We start from the raw sequence: 24,009 nt of genomic DNA, 5'->3' as shown, positions 1-24,009 counted from the left end.
GAGGGAGGACTCAGCTCATCATTGGTGGCAGTGGGAAAGGAGGGAGGAGCGTTCCTCCCTCCTACAGCACAATAAAGAGAACATTGCGGGTGCTGTACAGTGCGTGCGCCATGTTCTCATGTCTTTTAATAGTAAGCTGTGCGGACACACAGCTTAGTACCGAAATACGTACATTGACGGTACCGAACCGTTTCCCAGCGCACAGCATCGAAATGGTATCAAAATTTCAATGCGTCGCACATCCCTAGTTCAATTTATAAATTGACCCTATATTCTGTCTGTTGTATAATAAAGGCTGGAGTATGACATGGTGCTGATCGTTCTTCAGGTGAGTATTAGGTTTAGATTTGTATATTTCATATCATGGATAACATTTCCTGCCTCATGATTCTCAGCGTTAACACTTATAGGCTTGTTAAAAATATGGAATAGGGCCCTCCAATCTGTGTCTTCAGGGAACAGTTTTCACTAGATTCTGGAATAGGCTAAGAGGAATAGTGAGGTCGGGGGCAGTCAATGCTCTTATTCCAAAGTTCTTCAATATGAGTGAGGTCAGGACTTTGGAAACGTCAATTCTTCCTACTTTTTTTCAACAGCACATCTAGAAGACAATGGCAGCTCTGGCAAGGCAGAAATCTGATGAATTGACTTATTGGAGTTATAAAGCCCTATGAAGTAACCACATTGAAAGTCATTGAGCTCATTCTTCTGCTAATATTTGTCTATGGAGATTGCATAGATGCATGTTAATTTTATGCGTCAAAGCAATGGGTATGGTTGAACTTAGGAATTATTTGGCAATGATAATTCATGACTTAACTTTTCACAGACTAAAAATAGCATAAACAAGAACTATTAAAGCAGACTAGGTATAGGTTGCAAACAGTTTAATAGATTTTTGCAGATTTTATTTGACTTTATCCATAACCACCTGGTCAAATATAAAGATAGACAAAAACAAATTCTCTGGAAAATCACCAGTAAACAGAATTCTCCCTGGAAGCGCTGCATAGTATTGGAGCATTTCCCGTAAGATTAAATGATCGAACTGTAATTAAAGCAAATCCCTATTATATACTTCAAGACTAGCCCCAAAATGGAACTCCATTTTTACCTACTAAGAAAGATCTAAAACAGGGAAACGCATGCTGAATATAACAAAATAGCAGAGCTATAACAAACCCATCCTGCTGCTAAAACACTTTCTGCTATAACAAGGAGTGTAACCTTGAAAACCAATTAGTAGATAAAATAAAAATATTTTCCGTAACTGATAGGGAGACCAGTCGTCTACGCCCTATTATTATATCAGTAACTAACATATGACATTCAATTCCTCATGAAAGACACCATTAGTTTTAGTCATATTAAAACAAAACTAAAGTAATATTAAAACTAATGAACCCCTTATTCCTGAAATTGACATTCCACATTATAGATTGTATTAATAATATGGCTGCCACTATTGTGAATACGCATAAATAAATGATCTACTCCTTTGAACTATTGGCAAGGTTTTGTATGCAACAAGACCCTCCTCTAGAGTATGAAAAGTTGAGAGTCTGCTGCAATAACTTAGATACCCCTTTTTTGGGGGTTGATCTTGATCCAGCTGTCAACTACATAAAAGGCAGCATGAAGAGGCTCGGTGAACTTGGCTGTGATGGTGTGCAGGTGTTTAACTCGTGCACAAAGTCTGTAGAAGGACAGCAGTCCAGCCTCGTAATCTACGTATACTCCAACACCATACATGGGGGAATCATTAGATACAATCTGTTTACAATCCGAGTTGTGACAAACTTCAATGTGGCCAGGACCCCAGATCAAACACCAGGACTTTTCATTGTATCCTAAATAAGCCTTTAAACCGTTTCTCTCAATGGTGGGATAGGCCACACCAATGGCTTTTATTCCAGTCTTGCTGGTTTTCACTTCCCAAAAGTATTTTCCTGTGGAAAAAGATTCAATACTTAGGACCTGACTGGTTTTAAACTTGTCTGGACTGGGGTCTCTGCAAATGTTTTTCTTACAGTATCTTACAGTTTTGAGGTCAGCAGAGAGTATAAGACAATTACTGGCCGTAGCTTTATTTAGCAAGATATTGACGTTCCACTTAAAACAGACCAACTTCTTGGCTAGGAAGAAAGGTAGGTGGTCCGAAACAGCTTCTAGGCTTTTTTGGGAGAATAAGGAAATCAGTAACATGTCTATATCCCGGGCTGGTGAAGCCGGTCCATGACCTCCACTGGGTTGTGCTGCAAAACTCTTATTGTAAATGGCACTGCATACTTTGTCTTGTAAAGCAAAGAGTGGATCCGCATTACTACAAGCAACCTGAACATGTACTAGGGCCTGGGACAGAGTGCCTGCACTGTTTTCCACAGACGAAATTTCGCCATATATCTGCTTTGAGACCTGTCCCAATTGTCGTCCGATCTCATTCATCACATTAAAGTTAGCGTCTACAACACGCTCACGGAATTTACTGAATATGGTTTCTAAGTCTTTTTTACCTATTGCTACTTTTTCCTTCTTTTGATCAAGAATGCTGTGCAAAACATCTGCTCTTCGCTTTAAAACCTGCCGCTCTAATTCTATGTTCTTGAGAACCTTTTTAAATTGCTCTTTTTTACTCAGAGAGGCTTTCTCCAAAGTCTCAAGAAGGTGGTCTTGGTGTTCTCCAACCAGGCAGCAAGATGCACAAATGCATGCTTTGTCCGTTTTGCAGAAATACTTGAAGACTTCGTTGTGGACGCTGCATTTTCTGTGCTGTAGTGATGTTGTGGGTTCAACTAAAACATGTTCTTTGCTTTTTTTGTGGCCATCCAAATGTTTCTTACAAAAAGAAGCTTCACATTGCAGACATGTCCTCACAGCTGTGCCAGGAAACTGAATACAATAGGTACAAGGAACCTCCTTGGTGCCATGACAGTCCTGGAAAGATTTATAATACTCTGCTATATTCCCCAGGTTAAAGTTGACCCGATGTAAATCTTCAGGTGAAAAAGTTGTCCTGCATCCGGGACAAGATTCATTTCCATGCTCTGGCTGCTGCTCGATCAACCTTTGAATGCAATCCTTGCAGAAGTTATGTCCGCAGTTTAACATTACAGGGCAGGTGTAAATATCCAAACATATAGAGCATGTAAGCTCATATTTTAGTGTCATGGCAGCCATCACTACACACTGCGAAACCAAATTCTCCCTTTCAATGGTCTCTAATAAAGAAGTCCAGTGTCAGTTCTATAGATGCAAGCAAACAATGAGAAACGAGGTCAATATAAGAGAAGTTTTTACAGAGAACCTTATAGTAAAATTCCTTTAATCCCTAAGTGACCAGCCTATTTTAGGCCTTAAAGCGGCTGTCACCACATTATAAGTGCCCTATATTGTACATAATGTGATCGGCGCTGTAATGTAGATTACAGCAGTGTTTTTTATTTAGAAAAACAATCATTTTTGACGGAGTTCTGACCTATTTTAGCTTTATGCGAATTACTTTCTTAATGGACAACTGGGCGTGTTTTACTTTTTGACCAAGTGGCCGTTGTACAGAGGAGTGTATGACGCTGACCAATCAGTGACCAATCAGCATCATACACTTCTCTCCATTCATTTACACTGCAGATAGCGATATAGCTATATCGCTATTTGCAGTCACATAAACACACTATAATGTTACTGCAGTGTCCGGACAATGAATATACATTACCTCCAGCCAGGACCGGATGTGTATTCAGAATCCTGACACTTCGCTAACGTTTGTGTAAAATTTACAGCACAGCAAGCGTAATCTCGTTTTAAATGACAGTTCACAGCGTAATCTCGTGAGATTACGCTTGCTGTGCTGTCAATTTCACACAAACGTTACCGAAGTGTCAGGATTGTGAATAGACATCACGTCCTGGCTGGTAGTGATGTCTATTCACTGTCAGGACACTTGAGTAACGTTAATATGTGTGTATGTGACTGCACATAGTAAGAACAGCTGTGTAAATGAATGGAGAGAAGTGTATGACGTTGTATTTGTTGTATTTTTTAATTGCACCATTTTGCAGGACATATAATTTATTGATTAACTTTTATTAACTTTTTGTGGGGGGAGATAGAAAAAAACCAGCAATTTCTCCACTCTTTTTTGCATCCTAAATTTACGCCATTTACCGTGTGGTATTAATAACACAATAACTTTATTCAGCTGGTTATTACTATTGCAATGATACCAAATTTATATAGTTTTCTTATGTTTTACTACTTTTACACAATAAAAACACTTTTTTTCAAAATTATTTGCTTTTGTGTCTCCATATTTGAAGAGCCATAACTTTTTTATTTTTCTGCCGATGCAGCTGTATGAGTGCTTTTTTTTTTTTTTTGCGGGACGCTTGTAGTTTTTATATGTACCATTTTAGAGCACATTCGACTTTGTGATCACTTTTTATCACATTTTTAAAAGAGGCTCTGTCCCCAGATTATAAATACCCTATCTCCTACATAATCTGATTGGCGCTGTAATGTAGATGACAAAAGTGGTTTTTATATTGAAAAACGATCATTTTTGAGCAATTTATGAGCTAGTTTAGATTTATGCTAATTAGTTTCTTAATGCCCAACAGGGCGTTTCTTAACTTTTGACCAAGTGGGGGTTGTGAAGAGATACTTACTTTGGATATTTATTTATTATAAACTTTTATTATACTTTTTTTTAGTCCCACTAGGGGACTTCAATATGCGATCACATGATCACTTTAAGGGTATGTGCACATGATAACTGCAATTACGGAGCTGTTTTCAGGAGAAAACAGCTCCGTAATTTCAGACGTAATTGCATGCACTGGCGTTTTGCGAGGCATCTTTTACGGACGTAATTTGGAGCTGTTCTTCATTGGAGTCAATGAAAAACGGCTCCAATTACATCCCAAGAAGTGTCCTGCACTTCTTTGACGAGGCTGTTATTTTACGTGGCGTCTTTTGACAGCGACGCGTATAATGACAGGTCGTCGGCACAGTACATCGGAAAACCCATTGAAATTAATGGGCAGATGTTTGCCAACGTATTGGAGCCGTGTTTTCAGGCGTAATTCGAGGCGTAAAACGCCTACATTACGCCTGAAAATAGGCCGTGTGAACCCAGCCTTATAATACACTGCAAGACTTCTGTATTGCAGTGTATTACTGCCTGTACTGGCATGGCCTAGCAGGCATTAACTAGGGGCATTTATTAGGCCCCCGGCTGCCTGTGATCGTATAGCAGGTTACTGGTGGGTTGAGAGGGAGCCCCCTCCCTCCAAAACCACTCAGATGTGGTGCTCTCTATTGAGCACCGCATCTGAGGGGTTAAACGAGCAGGATCGATACTGATATCAATTTTGGCTGTTCGAGCAGTTCTGCTCCCAGCCCTCGGCTACCTCCTGTAGCTGAAAGCAGGGAGATTTAACTGCACCGTAAAAAGGCTACTGCATCGGAATAAAGCCTGTTAGTGGCCGCCGTAAAAACACTAATGGGCGGTCACTAATGGGTTAAGGCCCTTTTACACGGGCCAATGATCGGCCAAACGAGCAATTATGTGAACACTCGTTCCCCATATTTGTCCTGTGTAAATATGCCAGCGATCGGCCGATGAACGAGCAAGCGCTTATTCATCGGCTGATCATATAGTTTATGCAGCAATAATAATAAATATTATCGTTGTAGTAGTTTTGCAGGTTCGCAAAACTACTGATTCGTCGCGGTCCATTTGTTTCTCGATTTGCCCATACTAATTCACACTGAAACTGATCAACGGAAAACTTGCTCACGTGATTTTTAATACAATGGTGTATATGGAGTAATAATTTCTGATGCCCTCCCGTTGTCCCCCCTCTGTCGTGGATCCGCCGTTTTAGGGTCCCCTCTGTGCTGTCCCAAATTGGCTGCAGTGCCTCTTAGACTAAGAGTCTGAGACACTCCCACAGTTCTCGGATTGGCCAGAGCTGCTCACGTGGGCAGCTCCAGCCTATCCGTGAACAGAGGGAGTGACTTTGTCTCAAAAGTCTGAGAAGCGCTGCGGCTATTTTGAGACAACACAGAGGGGACCCTAAAACGGCGGATCCACGACAGAGGAGGGACAACGGGAGGGCATCAGATATTATTACTCCATATACCCCATCATATTTATAATTTTGTCCTGTGACAGGAGGGTCGCTTTAATACCCATCAACCCTATGAGGGAGATTGATTACTATTAGGCCTAATTTACACGAGCGTAATATACGCGCGTGCGACGCGCGTGCTTTTCACGCGTGTCGTACGCACCTATATTACTCTATGGGGGCATGCAGACAGTCCGTGAGTTTTGCTCAGCGTGAGTGCGCTGAAAAAAACTCACGACATGTTCTATAAATCTGCGTTTTTCGCGCATCACGCACCCATTGAAGTCAATGGGTGCGTGAAAACCACGAAGGTCGCACGGAAGCACTTCCGTGTGAACTGCGTGATTCGCGCAAGAGCTGTCAAACTGAATGTAAACAGAAAAGCACCACGTGCTTTTCTGTTTACAAACATCCGAACGGAGTGTCTTACAGATGACCGAACCGAAGTTTACCGGGTTCGGCCGAACTTGTTTTGACCGAACCCGGCAGGAGACAGTCACTGTGCAGGGTGCTGAAAGAGTTAAACTGGTTCAGCACCCTGGACAGTGACTTCCGATTCCAATATACGTGAACGTTTAAAAAAAAAAAAAGTTCTGACTTACCGATAACTCCCGGCTTCTTCCTCCAGTCTGACCTCCCGGGATGACAATTCAGTCCAAGTGACAGCTGCAGCCAATCACAAGCCAAGCACAGGCTGCAGCGGTCACATGGACTGCCGCGTCATCAGGGGAGGTGGGGCCAGATGTCAAGAGAGGCGCGTCACCAAGGACGCGTCACCAAGGCAACGGCCGGGAAGTTCTCGGTAAGTACGAACCTCTTTTTTTTTAAACAGGTTACTCGATATGGTGATCGGAATGCACTGTCGAGGGTGCTGAAAGAGTTACTGCCGATCAGTTAACTCTTTCAGCACCATGGACAGTGACTGACGTCGGCTAGCCTCATCTCTATGATGGTGGCTGCGCGAAAATCACGCAGCCGCGCATCATACACGGATGACACATGGAGCTGTCAAGTGCCTTTTGCGCACGCAAAACGCTGCGTTTTTTACGCGCGCAAAACGCACACGCTCGTGTAAATCAGGCCTTACTGTCTTAAAGATAAGCCGTATAAAACTAGACAGGCAGAAATTGTGCCAAAGTTAGTAACACATGCTCTATGATAAATTTGGCGCATCCAACTTGGCATGTTAGACACATTTCTCTCCCTTATGCCACCCCATGGCTGGCGTACTTTAAATCTAAATTTTGCGCCAAAAACTATGGGCACGCCATTAACAAATCTGGTGCATTTCATGACCCCTCTTAGCCACGCCCTTTTATCTAGACACTAATCAAAACTGTTGAAAAAGGTGCAAAAAATGCCTAAAACGTATAATAAATTTGGTATGCATCACGTATGACAGATTTTTGGCACATTTCACGTGGTAAATCTACCACGATAAGATTATTGTATTTTCTCTGGGCTACTAGTTGGCAAAAGAAAAAAAAACAAAACATTAGGGCGTATTCACGCTATCAGGAAAAGTGGCGCACCGTCAAAAAACGAGTAGCTAAACTGCACGCTTTTTACTGTGAATTGACGCAGTTTTGAGGGTATGTTCACACAGCCTATTTTCAGCCGTTTTTCGGGCCGTAGACGTTTTCCATAGACTCTATTGAAAAAAGCTCCAAAAACGGCCGTAAAAAAAACGCCGTGAAAATCACGAGTGGCACAAAACACATCTGAAAATCTGGAGCTGTTTTCTCTTGAAAACAGCTCCGTATTTTGAGACGTTTTTGACTCTCCGTGTGAACATACCCTAAGGCTACGTTCCCACTGAGTTTTTTTGCAGGCGGAATTTCTGCCTCAAAATTCCGTTTGGAAGTTTGAGGCAGATTTTCCTCCCCCCCCTCACGCCGATTTTCGCAGCGTTTTTTTGCCCGCGGCCATTGAGCGCCGCGGGCATAAAACGCCACGAGATACACTTTCTCTGCCTCCCATTGAAGTCAATGGGAGGTCAGAGGCGTAAACGCCCGAAGATAGGGCATGTCCCTTCTTTCTCCCGCGAGGCGGTTTTACCCATCGCGGGAGCAAACCGCCCCCGCCTCCCATTGAAATCAATGGGAGGCATTTTAGGGCCGTTTTTGATGAGTTTTGCGGCGCGGTTTCCGCGTCAAAAAACTCTGTGTGAACATAGCCTAAGAGTATAAAACTGTAAAAACCGTGCGGCCAATAACTGTATCACAAAACCACAGCAATTTTTTCAATAGAGGTATACAGTAAAAAAAAAAATGATATTGCACGGTATGTGGTTTTTATATCCGGAACAATATGGCCGATGTATGGTACTGCATACCTACAGAGACATACGTCAGAGCCTTCGGTCGGAGGTATACTTCTCATACTCCGTATTCCCCCGACAGAAGGATCGGACTCAGTGTGAATAATGACCGTTTATTTGATTATTCCGTTGCCGGTGGTAACTATTATCGTACATCGCTCTCATTTGAGCAATGTCTATGTGGCACTCAATGTGCCTGATGGATATTGGACAGGATGAGATTTTCTGTGTGGAAATTTTCCTTCATTTATGTCTATTGTCCTGTCGATAAAAAAATATCTGAAGGTGAGGTAATCCTCATGTCCGGCCCCAGTCCTGTCAGGATATATTGATATGAACAAATCCTGCGAACCCAGTGACAGAGATTATAATGACTTTGTGAGACATAATTCCACACGGCAGTGCAGCTATAACACAGGACATGAGTGTACAGGCTCCGACCTACCTGTAGAACAGGTATGAGGTGATTATAACGTTTACTCGACGTTTATGGCGCCAAATCAACGTCACCGCACCCCCAACCTACTGATAAACTGTTTGTCGTCACGTCAACGGATAAACAGCCTCTGGATTAGTAGAAATTCCAGCGTCACAGGAATAACGTTCACTTTGATAGGTCGAAAACAAAACGCGGGATTACATCAAGAGCCAATCAACTGAGGAACAATTGGAATAGATAAACATAGAACTCTGATTGACCAATCAGCAAAATCAGGCAAAATTGAGCGCTAAAGAATTGGCTAGTAAAAAAACAGAGAAACGATCTGATTGGTTGATTAGTTCACCGTTGCTAACTAATTGGTTGCCGGAGTTTCTGTAGAGCCCTTCTAAGGCTGGCTCGGCGCAGTGTTGTCCGGGACGTCATTGTAGTAAGTAGTAGGGAGAGGGAAAAGCTCCCAGCCGGCCGGACATACCGGGGGCAGGAGGCAGATAATGCTAAACACGGGAGCGATAATCACCCGGCCCCCAAATAACAACACAGATAATAATGTGTGTGACTGAGTGTAGTCAGCAATTATCTGTTATCTATCATCTATCTCATATTTATCATCTAATCTATCATATTTATTTATCTATCTATTTATCTATAATTTATCATCTATCTCATATTTATCTATCTCATATTTATCTCCTATCTATCTCATATCTATCTATCTAATATTTATCTATCTATCTCATATCTATCTATCTCATATCTATCTATCTATCTCATATCTATCTATCTCATATCTATCTATCTATCTATCTATCTATCTCATATCTATCTATCTATCTATCTATCTATCTATCTATCTATCTATCTATCTATCTATCTATCTATCTATCTATCTATCTATCTATCTATCTATCTCATATCTATCTATCTCATATCTATCTATCTATCTCATATCTATCTATCTCATATCTATCTATCTCATATCTATCTCATATCTATCTATCTCATATCTATCTATCTCATATCTATCTATCTCATATTTATCTATCTCATATTTATCTATCTCATATTTATCTATCCCATATTTAGCTATCTATCTATTTATCTATAATTTATATATCATCTATCTCATATTTATCTATCTATCTCTCATATCTATTTATTTATCTATCATCTATCTCATATTTATCTATCTATCTCATATTTATCCATCTATCTCATATTTATCTATCATCTATCTCTCATATTTATCTATCATCTATCTATCTATCTCATATTTATCTATCAGCCATCTATCTCATCTATCTATAATCTATCTCATATCTATCTGTCTATCTGTCTATCTATCTATCTATCTATCTATCTATCTATCTATCTATCTATCTATCTATCTATCTATCTATCTATCTATCTATCTATCTATCTCATGTCTATCTATCTATCTGTCTATCTCATATCTATCTATCTCATATTTATCTATCTATCTATCTCATATTTATCTATCTCATATCTAGATCTATCTATCTCATATTTATCTATCTATCTATCTCATATTTATCTATCTCATATCTAGATCTATCTATCTCATTTATCTATCAGCCATCTATCTCATATCTATCTATCTATAATCTATCGATCTATCTCATATCTATCTGTCTATCTCATATCTATCTATCTCATATCTATCTATCTATATATCTCATCTATGTATCTATCTCATATCTATTATCTATCGATCTATCTCATATCTATCTATGTATCTATCTCATATCTATTATCTATAATCTATCTATCATCTATCTATCTCATATCTATTATCTATCTATCTATCATCTATCTCATCTATCTATCTCATATTTATCTATCCCATATTTAGCTATCTATCTATTTATCTATAATTTATATATCATCTATCTCATATTTATCTATCTATCTCTCATATCTATCTATTTATTTATCTATCATCTATCTCATATTTATCTATCTATCTCATATTTATCCATCTATCTATCTCATATTTATCTATCATCTATCTCTCATATTTATCTATCTATCTCATATTTATCTATCAGCCATCTATCTCATCTATCTATAATCTATCTATCTCATATCTATCTATCTCATATCTATCTATATATCATCTATCTCATATCTATCTATGTATCTATCTATCTATCTGTCTATCTATCTGTCTATCTATCTATCTATCTATCTATCTATCTATCTATCTATCTATCTATCTATCTATCTATCTATCTATCTATCTATCTCATGTCTATCTATTTATCTATCATCTATCTATCTATCATCTCATGCCTATTTATCTATCATCTATCTATCTATCTATCTATCTATCATCTCATGCCTATCTATCTATCTATCTATCTATCTATCTATCTATCTATCTATCTATCTATCTATCTATCTATCTATCTATCTATCTATCTATCTCATACAGTGAAGGAAATAAGTATTTGATCCCTTGCTGTAAGTTTGCCCACTATCAAAGACATGAACAGTCTAGAATTTTTAGGCTAGGTTAATTTTACCAGTGAGAGATAGATTATATAAATAAAAAAAAAAAAGAAAATCACATTGTCAAACTTATATATATTTATTTGCATTGTGCACAGAGAAATAAGTATTTGAGCCCTTTGGCAAACAAGACTTAATACTTGGTGGCAAAACCCTTGTTGGCAAGCACAGCAGTCAAACGTTTTTGTAGTTGATGATGAGGTTTGCACACATGTTAGATGGAATTTTGGCCCACTCCTCTTTGCAGATCATCTGTAAATCATTAAGATTTCGAGACTGTCACTTGGCAACTCGGATCTTCAGCTCCCTCCATAAGTTTTCTATGGGATTAAGGTCTGGAGACTGGCTAGGCCACTCCATGACCTTAATGTGCTTCTTTTTTGAGCCACTCCTTTGTTGCCTTGGCTGTATGTTTCGGGTCATTGTCGTGCTGGAAGACCCAGCCACGAGCCATTTTTAATGTCCTGGTGGAGGGAAGGAGGTTGTCACTCAGGATTTGACGGTACATGGCTCCAACCATTCTCCCATTGATGCGGTGAAGTAGTCCTGTGCCCTTAGCAGAGAAACACCCCCAAAACATAATGTTTCCACCTCGATGCTTGACAGTGGGGACGGTGTTCTTTGGGTCATAGGCAGCATTTCTCTTCCTCCAAAAATGGCGAGTTGAGTTAATGCCAAAGAGCTCAATTTTAGTCTCATCTGACCACAGCACCTTCTCCCAATCACTCTCAGAATCATCCAGATGTTCATTTGCAAACTTCAGACGGGCCTGTACATGTGCCTTCTTGAGCAGGGGGACCTTGCGGGCACTGCAGGATTTTAATCCATTACGGCGTAATGTGTTACCAATGGTTTTCTTGGTGACTGTGGTCCCACCTGCCTTGAGATCATTAACAAGTTCCCCCCGTGTAGTTTCCGGCTGAGCTCTCACCTTCCTCAGGATCAAGGATACCCCACGAGGTGAGATTTTGCATGGAGCCCCAGATCGATGTCGATTGACAGTCATTTTGTATGTCTTCCATTTTCTTACTATTGCACCAACAGTTGTCTCCTTCTCACCCAGCGTCTTACTTATGGTTTTGTAGCCCATTCCAGCCGTGTGCAGGTCTATGATCTTGTCCCTGACATCCTTAGAAAGCTCTTTGGTCTTGCCCATGTTGTAGAGGTTAGAGTCAGACTGATATTAATTGAGTCTGTGGACAGGAGTCTTTTATACAGGTGACCATGTAAGACCGCTGTCTTTAATGCAGGCACCAAGTTGATTTGGAGCGTGTAACTGGTCTGGAGGAGGCTGAACTCTTAATGGTTGGTAGGGGATCAAATACTTATTTCTCTGTGCACAATGCAAATAAATATATATAATTTTGACTGTGATTTTCTGTTTTTTTTTATATAATCGATCTCTCACTGGTAAAATTAACCTAGCCTAAAAATTCTAGACTGTTCATGTCTTTGACAGTGGGCAAACTTACAAAATCAGCAAGGGATCAAATACTTATTTCCTTCACTGTATCTATCTATCTATCTATCTATCTATCTATCTATCTATCTATCTATCTATCTCATATTTATCTATCTATCTCATCTATCTATCTATCTGTCTATCTATCTCATATTTATCTATCTATCATCTAATCTATCTAATATCTCTCATATTTATCTGTCTGTCTGTCTATCTATTTATCTATAATCTATCTATCTATTTATCTATAATCTATCTATCTCATATCTATCTATCTATCTCATATCTATCTATCTCATATTTATCTATCTCATATTTATCATCTATCTATCTAATATCTATCATCTATCTATCTCATATCTATCTATCTATCTCATATCTATCTATCTCATATCTATCTATCTATCTATCTATTTACTATCTATCATCTATCTAATCTACCTATCTATCTCGTATCTATCTCTCATATTTATCTATCTCGTATCTTTCATATTTATCTATCTATCTATCTATCTATCTATCTATCTATCTATCTATCTATCTATCTATCTGTCTATCTATCTATCTGTCTGTCTGTCTGTCTGTCTGTCTGTCTGTCTGTCTGTCTGTCTGTCTGTCTGTCTGTCTGTCTGTCTGTCTGTCTGTCTATCTATCTATATCTATCTATCTATCTATCTATCTATCTATCTATCTATCTATCTATCTATCTATCTATCTATCTATCTATCTATCTATCTATCTATCTATCTATCTATCTATCTGTCTATCTGTCTGTCTGTCTGTCTGTCTGTCTGTCTGTCTGTCTGTCTGTCTGTCTGTCTGTCTGTCTGTCTGTCTATCTATCTATCTATCTATCTATCTATCTATCTATCTATCTCATCTGTCTATCTATCTCATATTTATCTCCTATCTATCTATCTCATATTTATCTATCATCTATCTCATATCTAACTATCTATTGATCTATCTCGTGCTTCTGGCGACTTCTTTTTTTTATTTCTCTTTACATTGTCTAGATTGCGCTTTTATCAGTGCCGCGTGCAGGAGACGGCGGCCATCGTGCTCAAATCATCGTTCCACAGCGGACAGGTTAGACTGCTCTTTGGTGTAAAAGTCGTCTCTGTCATTCCATCTCCTGCACTTATAAAGCCGAGTAATACTTTCCGTTACTGTATTTGTACCGCTTTTGAGGTATTTCAAGTCTTTTAACTCCAGTCACATCCAGAGCTGCTGTGGTTTAGCTCCAACCGGCTGTCAGTCATGTGACGTCACAACTGAGCTCCATGTAGCCTAAGGTTGTGTTCTCACCAGCCGGTGCTGTGTCACGCCTTGAAGACAATTTCTGACCCCCTACAACTGCTCATACACCCCAAACTGTACTATACTTACCTGTTACATTCAGTCCTGGCGTCCTCCGCCACGTCTTGATGTCATCACAGTACATCTATGGACACATGACCATGGCAGCCAATATCTAGCCGTGGTGGTGAGGTCACTACGGAGGACTTGTCTGTCGCTGTCATGTGACTGCAGATGTCCTGTCACCTCCCTTTGATGATGCAGCGGGGGACCCCGGTACTAAACAGTATATTAGAATAGGGGTTTTTGTCAGCATTTTGCAGCAGTCGATACATTTTTGCCCCCTTTGATTTCGTCCTTTTCTTTGATCTCTTCCTGTGTCATTTTGCAGTCAAAACGTAACATATATTAACAAAATATTTAACGGGTAACTAAACTTTTAAAACACATTCCGAGTACTGAGAAAAATGAAGCGCTCGGGTGAGTGCTGTGCCACTTTGTTTCTGATCGGTTTTCCTCGGAGCGGTGTATGGCTCTATAGAAAGTATGGGTTCTATAAACTGCTCACTCGGCTTTCCGAGGAAAGCCGATCATAAACGAAGCGGCACAGCGCTCAATCGAGTGCTTCTGCCGCTTCGTTTTAGCAAACGGTAGGGGTCTCAGTGCTCGTAACCCCACCTATCAAAACTTCTGCCTTGTCAAAAGTTTTTAAAAAAGTTTAGTTACCCTTTAACCCCTATCCGCACCAGGACGTAACTGTCCGTCCTCGCGGGAGGTTACTTCCCGCACGAGGACGTACAGTTACTGAGTTAATCCCGGTGCACACTGTCGGCGACAGTGTGCACCGGGAACCGGGAGGTCAGCTGTCGCCGACAGCTGACACTCCCCTCTTGCCGACCAGCGGTCCTTTGCCGCTGATTTCGGCGTATTAACCCCTTAAATTCGGCGATCGGGTGCAATCGCCGAATTTTAGGGGTTTCTAACATATCGGCAGACCCCCGTCCGAAATCGCGGGATCTGCCGATAGTTAGTATGGCAAACGGAAGCCAAACAATGGCTTCCGGGTCTGCCATGGACGGAAGCCCATCAGGACCAACCTTCGACTGGTCCTGATAGGCTTCCTGTCAGAGTGACAGGAAGTCACTGTGTCGTTCCCGATGCACACTGTCGGCGACAGTGTGCATCGGGAACTTGGAAATCAGCTGTCCCCGACAGCTGACACTTTCCAGTGTTGCCGATCAGCGGCTCATCGCCGCTGATTTCGGCAATTAACCCGTTACATGCGGGGCTCGATTGCGATCTCCGCATGTAGCGGGTTTGTAGCGCATCAGCAGCCCCCATGCAATCGTGGGGGCTTCTGATGCTTGTGATGGCACCCGGGGGCCAGACAACGGCCCCCAAGTCTGCCATGTATGTCAGCCTATGAGGATCAGCCTCTGCTGATCCTCGTAGACCAACTGTCAGAGTGACTGTGACGTCACACTGACAGTTGGAATACATTACACTACCTAGGTAGTGTAATGTATTCTAGCAGCGATCAGAGCTGCAGGTCAAAAAAATTAAGTGTAAAAAGTAAAAAAAAGTTAATAAACAAAAATATAAAGTGTAAAAAGTAAAAAAAAGTTAATAAAAATGTTTTATAAAAGTGTAAAAATAAAAGGTTTTGTTTTCCTATAATAAGTCATTTATTATAGGGAAAAAAACTAAAACGTTAAAAAAAAGTACACATATTTGGTATCGCCGCGTTCGTAACGACCCAATCTATGAAACTATAATGTTAATTTTTCCGCACGGTGAATGCCGCAAACAAAATAAACGGAAAACTGTCAGCATCGCTATTTTTTGGTCACCACCCCTCCCAAGATATAGAATAAAAAGTGATCAAAAAGTCGCATTTACCCCAAAATGGTACCAATAAAAACTACAACCCGTCCCGCAAAAAACAAGCCCTTACACAGCTTTTTTGACGAAAAAATAAAAAAGTTACGGCTCAGAATAGCGTGTCTCAGAAAATAAATTATTTTATAGAAATGTAATTTTATTGTGCAAACGCTGCAAAACTTAAAAAAAACTATACACATATGGTATCGGCGTAATCGTACCGACCGGCAGAATAAATTAAAATGTAATTTATTGCGCACGGTGAACGCTGTAATAAATAAAGAATTTAAAGCGCCAAAATTGCTGTTTTTTGGTCACCTTAGCTCTAAAAAAGATCCTGAGGGGCCAAAATGCTCACTATACCCCTAGAAAAATTCCTTGAGGGGTGTAGATTCCAAAATATGGTGACTTTTGGGGGTTTCCACTGTTTTGGTCCCTCCGGGGCGTTGCAAACCCGACATGGCACTGAAAACCAATCCAGCAAAATCTGCGCTCCAAAATCCAAAAGGCCCTCGTTCCCTCCTGAGCCCTGCTGTGGGTCCAAACATCAGTTTACGACCACATATGGGGTATTGCCGTAATCGGGAGAAATTGCTTTACAAATTTTGGGGTGCTTTTTCTCCTTTATTCCTTGTAAAAATGAAAAAAATCTATGTTTCCACAGAAAAATAGGTGATTTTCATCTTCACAGACTAATTCCACTAAATTCTGCAAAAAAAACTGTGGGGTCAAAATGCTAACTATACCCCTAGAAAAATGCCTTGAGGGGTGTAGTTTCCAAAATGGGGTCACTTTGGGGGGGTTTCGACTGTTTAGGTACCACAAGACCTCTTCAAACCTGACATGGTGGCTAAAATATATTCTAAAAAAAGGAGGCCCCAAAATCCACTAGGTGCTCCTTTTCTTCTGAGGCCGATGTTTCAGTCCATTAGGACACTAGGGCCACATGTTGGATATTTCTAAAAACTGCAGAATCTGGGCAATAAATATTGAGTTGCGTTTCTCTGGTTAAACCTTCTGTGTTACAGATTTTTTTTTTATTACAAATGAATTTCGGCAAAAAAAATTAAATTTGTAAATTTCACCTCTACTTTGCCTTAAGTCCTGTGAAATGCCTAAAGGGTTAAAATATTTTCTGAATGTGGTTTTGAATACCTTGAGGGGTGCAGTTTTCAAAATGGGGTGATTTATGGGGACTTTCTAATATATAAGGCCCTCAAAGCCACTTCAGAACTGAACTGGTCCCTGAAAAAATAGCCTTTTGAAATTTTATTGAAAATATGAGAAATTGCTGCTAAAGTTCTAAGCCTTGTAAGGTCCTAGAAAAATAAAATGATGTTCAAAAAACGATGCAAATATAAAGTCGCATATGGGGGATGTAAACTAGTAACTATTTTGGGTGGTATTACTATCTGTTTCACAAGCAAATACATTTAAATTTAGAAAAATGCTAATTTTTGCTAAAATGTGACGTTTTTCACAAATAAATATTGAATTTATCGACCAAATTTTTTCACTAACATAAAGTACAATATGTCACGAGAAAACAATCTCAGAATCGCTTGGATAGGTAAAAGCATTCTGAAGTTATTACCACATAAAGTGACACATGTCAGATTTGAAAAAATCATCTGTGTCCACAAGGCCAAAACAGGGGTTAAAGAATTCTTTTGTATATGTCCCTGGAGATCCGCCATTAGCCCCTCCTTCTCGCTAAGCTCACATCCATCCGTTAGGCAACTGGCTCCAGCCGGAGCACTTCCCCACTGCTTTGTCTTATAAACAAGGGAGTTTTTATAGCTTTAGATGGGGGCACTGAGTAGTATCTAAATGGGAGTACTGTATGGGACGCAGGTAAAATATCACTTGTTTTGTTCTTCTCTCCTCCAGCCTCGGACATTAATTACAGTTTTCCGCTTGAAGCCACCAACAATGTCGTACTTGTTCTTAAAGATGGAGATGACCTGCTATGTCTGCTCGACGATTTATACAGACCCGGTGATTTTACCCTGCGGACATAACTTCTGCAGCGACTGCATTAAGTTTCACATAAGTACTGAAGGCGGGAGCGGGATATACTGCTGCCCCGAGTGCAAGCAAGCGTCAAAAACGAAGGCCCCGCTGACCGTCAACACCAAGCTGCAGAGCATCGTACAGAACTGGAAGTCAGTTGAGAATCACAATTGTCTCGGTGAAGCCTCGTGCACCTACTGTCTGGAGTACCCGAGCCCTGCGGTAAAGATCTGCCTTCATTGTGAATGTTTATTGTGTAATAAACATCTGCAGGTCCACAGCAAAAGCATGGAGCACTCGCTTGTCGACGTTACGTGCCCTCTGCAGAACAGGATTTGCAGCGTCCATGGCGAAACCCTAAAGTTTTACTGCACCGCGGATAAGACTCTCATTTGCATGCCGTGCTTCGTAACCGGCGATCACCGGGGGCACTTGGTGGAGCTGCTGGAGACCGCCTCCCGTAATAGAAAGGAGGAGCTAGAGGAGATTGCGGGACGCATGCACACAGAGATTGACAGGCTGAAGAAAAGGGGAAATTACTTGCAGGGGGCGATGAGGAGAAACAAAGTAAAAGCAAAAGAGATGAAAGATAAGGTCCAAACCTTATGCCGGGGCCTCCTTATTTTCCTACGAGAAGGGGAGACAAAAATGGGGACTTATATTGAATGCCAGGAAGAAGCAGCTTTTAGGGAAATAGTAGAGGAAATAGCTTCTCTATCGAAGAAGAATGACATGTTGTCCCAAGAGCTAAAGCAGGTTGAGGACTTGTGTGACCAGAATGACCCACTGGTCGTCCTGCAGGATAAAACACGTCATAATCCGCGCATTAAGAGGCTGAAAACGGAACAGCGAGCCGAACAGACGTTCCAAAGCGTCGACTTGCTTCTCGTCTCCCTGCAGTTTAAGAAGACTTTCGAAAGCTTTGCAAAATTCGTTTCGGCCTTGTGGTCCACTCATTGTCTTCATCTAAAGTACAGGGCCGATGTCCTGCTGAATAGCGCCACGGCGAGCAACTACCTCAGAGTGTCGTCCAACCGCAAAGCCATCAGGTATACCGTGACCAAAGGAAAGCAACCGAGCCCAGGACGAATCAAATGCAGTCACGTTCTCAGTGAGTCGGCCTTCTCGTCCGGAAGACACTACTGGGAAGTGAAAAGCGACGAGAGCGGCATGAAGAGCATCGGAGTGGCGTATCCCTCCATGGAGAAGGACGGCCCAGACTCATTTATAGGATACAACCAGAAGTCCTGGTGCCTGACCTGGAGCCATGGAAACGTAATGGTCTATCACAACTCAAAATGTAGGCAGATTTCTTCTGGAGGATCCACCATGACGGCAGTGGTGGTGTATCTGGATTACGAGGCTGGACAGATCTCCTTCTACAAGATCTGCTCCTCGGTGGTGCACCTCTACACCTACACCACCACGTTCACCGAGCCGCTCCACGCCGCGTTTTACCTGGTTGACGGCTGGATCAAGATCAACCCTTAAAAGACGCCGCTCAAGACCTGGATGTAAAATGTTTGTATTAGGGTATGTGCACACGCAGAGTCAAAAACGTCTGAAAATACGGAGCTGTTTTCAACGGAAAACAGCCCCTGATTTTCAGACGTTTTTTGAGCAACTCGCGTATTTTGCAGCGTTTTTTACGTCTGTTTTTGGAGCTGTTTCCATTGGAGTCTATGAGAAAACGGCTCCAAAAACGTCCCAAGAAATGACCTGCACTTCTTTTGACGAGCCGTCATTTTACGTGCCGTCATTTGACAGCGACGCGCAAAATGACAGCTCGTCTGCACAGAACATCGTAAGACCCATTGCAGGAAATGGGCAGATGTTTGCCGACGTATTGGAGCCGTCTTTTCAGGCGTAATTCGAGGCGTAAAACTCCTCCATTACACCTGAAAAGAGGTCGTGTGCACATACCCTTATATTAATGCCTGGAAATTCAAAAAGTTTCAAAAATGTATTATGTTAGAGCTTGTACTGTAGACGCTGAGCCAAGATAAGATAAGATTGGATTGTAATTGACGTGAAGCGGTGGCAGACATTTTGTTTCAAAAGCCAAGATTAAAAAATTCTTCAAAAATTTCATATTAAAGGGGTATTGTAGTCATGGCAAGTGACACTAGGATGATCCGTGGGGTCGGGCCACTGACAGAATATCCTGGCATTACTTGCTATGACTGGCTGGAATACCCCTTTAACAGTTTAACTTTTTTTTTTTTTTTTGTATTTTATTAGGATTTTTCCCTATTTCTTGTGGGATTTTTGTACTCAAAAATGTCTATGGTGCTCCAAAAAGAAACATAAAACAAGAAGAAATTCTGTTGCCTCGCTGATAATACATATAATGTCCACGATAAGTCATTATAATGTGGATTTGGCGCGTACAAACGGCACTGCTGGCCGTGTTCTCGTCTACCGTTTTCTTACAATGTTACATATGGTTGGATTATAGCTGCTGGAGGTGACATCTGAGGTGTTGAAGTCGGTTTATGGGTAGTTTTGCACTGACTGTCTCTTGTGCATGTTGGAGGTAGTAGTTCAGGTCATAAGAAAAAGTTTTAACGAGTTCACCTTTTTTTTTATTCTCGTTTTACGTATTGTGTTTCTCCGACCCTAGTATTAGAATAAAACAAATTTTTTTGCTCTTAAAATGGACCTAGAACTTTTTTTGTTTTCTTCTCCAATCACATCTAAAGCTAAGTTCAAAATTCTTCTGGTTACCATAGAGCAATGCACTGTGGGAACTCAGATGACAGTTAGGGTATGTTCACACGCACTGTTTTCAGACGTAATTCAGGCTTTTAACGCCTCGAATTACGCCTGAAAACACGGCTCCATTACGCCTACAAACATCTGCCCATTGCTTTCAATGGGTTTTACGGTGTTCTGTTCCCACGAGGTGATATTTTACGCGTCGCTGTCAAAATACGGCACGTAAAAAGACGCCCGCGAAAAAAAAGTGCAGAACATTTATTGGGACGTTTTTGGAGCTGTTTTTCATTGACTCCATTGAAAAACAGCTCCAATAACGTCCGTAAAATACGCCGTGAAAAACGCGAGTTGTTCCAAAATGTCTGAAAATCAGGAGCTGTTTTCACCTGAAAACAGCTCCGTATTTTGAGACGTTTTTGGTCACTGCGTGTGAACATAGCCTTATATAGTTAGATCTCAGCTGTAAGGGCAGTATGACAACAGGGTGGAGCTTAAACACTGTCTGTTTCCAAGGGCGACCAACATGATTTTGAAAACCGCTCTGGAAATGACTGGAGAAAGACGCAAAACAGCGCAATATCTACAAAATAAGTAAAGCGAAGTATTTGGAGAGTCGGTGTTATGTTACAAGCGTTTGTGACGCTGAATTTCTTGGCGCTGTGTTGGTGCAGATCGTACAGTACAGCGCACTATTAAAACGGCTGAGACCTCTAGTGCCCGTCTAGTGAAGGGTTCGTTTAGAAACCACAGCTCCACTGCTAAACCTATATTGTTTAATACGTTTGCAAATTCGCATCCAGAGCTGCGTTAATAGTTCAGGTTTCCCATTCGCTCAGGCTGCAGGATTTCATGTCTCACTGGAGCCCCCTGGTGGTTCAGTGTGTGTAAAGAACATGCTGTGCTGCATTGTGGGAGAGGGAAGCAGCACTTCTGTTGTAGAGGGAACATGTGTCCCACGTTTCCAGGGTGCAATGCATTGTGGGAGCTAAAGGGGTCAGGGGAACAACATTGTGAATGCAGCTTTGGATGTGACTGGAGTATAAGCTATAATGTTTTAGAAGATTTATGAAGGTTTTGTTTTCCATCATCTTTGTTTTGTTAGAACTTGTTTTATCTATGGAAGTGACACGGTAAGATCCCGGGGGATGGGGCTATTGTCACTGGTCACTGGCGGCTTTGGTTTTGCTTCCTACACCCACAGCGATCAAGCAGCGTGCTGCTAAGACGTGCACAGCTTAGCTGTGAGGCATTTCTCTGCTCTCTAGAGATGTGCGCGGTGTCACATGACTGCACTCAATTACATGCTGTCCCAGTCTACTGTCAATGTCTAGTAGACGCTGAAATCCGATTGGCTGCTTGTAAATCTTCCATTTATTAAACATTTGATGTAACAGTTGTATCGTTACAATAAACTTTTGTTTTGGCGTTACACATTGGTGTTGTTCTTTTCATTGACTCCGCCCCCCCTCCCCCAATATAGGTAGTATGTCATGTCGGGGGAGTAAATGTATGATTCCACCTAAATTTCAAGGGCAATCTTGTCATCAGACCACGGCTTTACATTAGAGGGGGTCTTCCCACTTTACATATATAGGATCTGGCGTAGATTTATGACCGCTGGGACCCCCATGTTGTCTCGTTATGAACTATTCCTGGGAGGAGACCTCATGTTTTGCTCTGGTCGGGTGTTTATATCCATATGATGAGATAGAAGTCGGGGGTCCCAAAGAAACCCCCTTTTCATCCCAATATATAATAGTTATAATGTCTCAGTGGTGACACCTAGTGGACGGGAAGCACAAGTACAACTACATAACTGAAACTGCATGTAAAGGGGGTCACCACCCAAAATGCGTAAACCAGAATATTATCTATGGAGGAACCGGAGGAGATTGTGTCTCGTGCCTCATTACTTGTCAAGACGAAGACTTCTGAAGGAACTGTTACAGTGTCATCTTCTATAGGAACGCATACGGTTTTATGGACTGATTGTCATGGTAACCTACTGCAGGAAACGCGGTGTGTGACTGCGGCTCCAAGATGGCGTCTTACAAATTATAATCGTCCTTCATTACGAGGATGTCACAACATTACACTGCTCGATGGCCACAAATATTATCATGACATCCAATGTATCCGCCATTAGTTCGTCCTCACGGGTTGTAATATGGCCCCTGCTCGCATAGGTAGGACTTACGGAAAGTATACTGACACGTACCAGCCAGACGTATGGCGAATGGGCACTGTACTGGCACAAATCTGTATGGAAACACTCGGCGCATACATTGGGAGCAAACATAAACGGTGACCACAGCCTAATGATCGAAATAGCGCACGTTTTAATTCTTTCTAGCCATAATACACAATCATGGAGGGAGAAGCATAAGGTTCAGGCTCCACTGTGACTTTCGGCTATTACCGTAAAATTTCAGCTTAGGCTGAGTTTTTTTGCAGGAGGAAAATCTGTCTCAAAATTCTGTTTGGAATTTTGAGGCAGATATAAATACGCAGCGAAAAACGCTTTCTCTGCCCTCCATTGATGTCAATAGGAGGTCAGAGGCGTAAACGCTTGAAGATAGGGCATGTCCCTTTTTCCCGTGAGCCGGTTTCTCTGCTCGCGGGAAAAAAACGCCTCCACCTCCCATTGAAATCAATTGGAGGCATTTTCTGAGTTTTTTTTGGCGCGTTTCCCGACGCGGTTTCCGCGTAAAAAAACTCTGTGTGAACTCCCCCCACTGAGACGGCCGCACGACTTCCATGGGGCTGGAATTTTTGCAATCGTCGCATGCAACATGCGGATGTGGGAAACGTAAATAACCCGCAACTTAACCGTGACCTTCGCATGATCAAAAGTGGAGCACTAGTCGGTGCAGTTGCTCCTGGCAACAAAACAATTAAATGCCTATTATGATTTGCTCTTGAAAGCCAATAAGATCGCTTCTTTTATCCCCTAAGCTGCGCTGGAAATATGAGAACTGTAATCTGATTGGTTGGCAAGGGCAAATGCTGAAATGGTCTGCTCCCGCTAATAATGTTCAAAAAAAATAAGCAGCGAATACAAAGCACGACCTGATGTTTGTGTTATTCGGTGCCGGTAGCTGTGCTGGTTCAACACAGAATAACCAGCGTGGCAACAAATGAGTTACGTAGGGCCAGAGTTGCATGCCGGGTAATGTAGTGCCCTCACGCTTTCTTCCGGTCTGTGCCGCGTACT

At 41.4% G+C, this 24,009-nt stretch overlaps 2 protein-coding genes across 5 annotated transcripts; one reads left to right on the top strand and one right to left on the bottom strand.

Moving 5' to 3' along the window:
• Positions 1–872: 872 nt before the first annotated feature.
• Positions 873–9,059, bottom strand: LOC142652508 (E3 ubiquitin/ISG15 ligase TRIM25-like). The gene is made up of 2 exons (XM_075828161.1): positions 8,897–9,059; positions 873–3,243 (listed from the first exon to the last, which is right to left on the bottom strand). Exon 2 carries the CDS (start codon positions 3,175–3,177, stop codon positions 1,576–1,578), a length of 1,602 nt encoding a protein of 533 aa, XP_075684276.1. The 5' UTR covers positions 3,178–3,243; positions 8,897–9,059; the 3' UTR covers positions 873–1,575.
• A 115-nt stretch (positions 9,060–9,174) lies between these two features.
• LOC142652490 (E3 ubiquitin/ISG15 ligase TRIM25-like) lies at positions 9,175–22,224 on the top strand. Of its 4 annotated transcripts, none has more exons than XM_075828142.1 (3): positions 9,176–9,320; positions 13,901–13,973; positions 17,955–22,224. In XM_075828142.1, the coding sequence occupies exon 3, from the start codon at positions 17,997–17,999 to the stop codon at positions 19,566–19,568; it is 1,572 nt and encodes a 523-aa protein (XP_075684257.1). In that variant the 5' UTR covers positions 9,176–9,320; positions 13,901–13,973; positions 17,955–17,996; the 3' UTR covers positions 19,569–22,224. The 4 variants fall into 4 exon arrangements, with proteins under 4 accessions (XP_075684266.1, XP_075684257.1, XP_075684253.1 ...); XM_075828146.1 differs by lacking the exon at positions 9,176–9,320 and adding an exon at positions 9,395–9,441; XM_075828151.1 differs by lacking the exon at positions 13,901–13,973 and having other exon boundaries at positions 9,175–9,320.
• Positions 22,225–24,009: the final 1,785 nt, after the last annotated feature.

This window comes from Rhinoderma darwinii, chromosome 1 (genome assembly GCF_050947455.1).
Source record: "Rhinoderma darwinii isolate aRhiDar2 chromosome 1, aRhiDar2.hap1, whole genome shotgun sequence".
NCBI lineage: Eukaryota > Metazoa > Chordata > Amphibia > Anura > Rhinodermatidae > Rhinoderma > Rhinoderma darwinii.
This window is presented reverse-complemented; position numbering and strand designations above follow the sequence as displayed.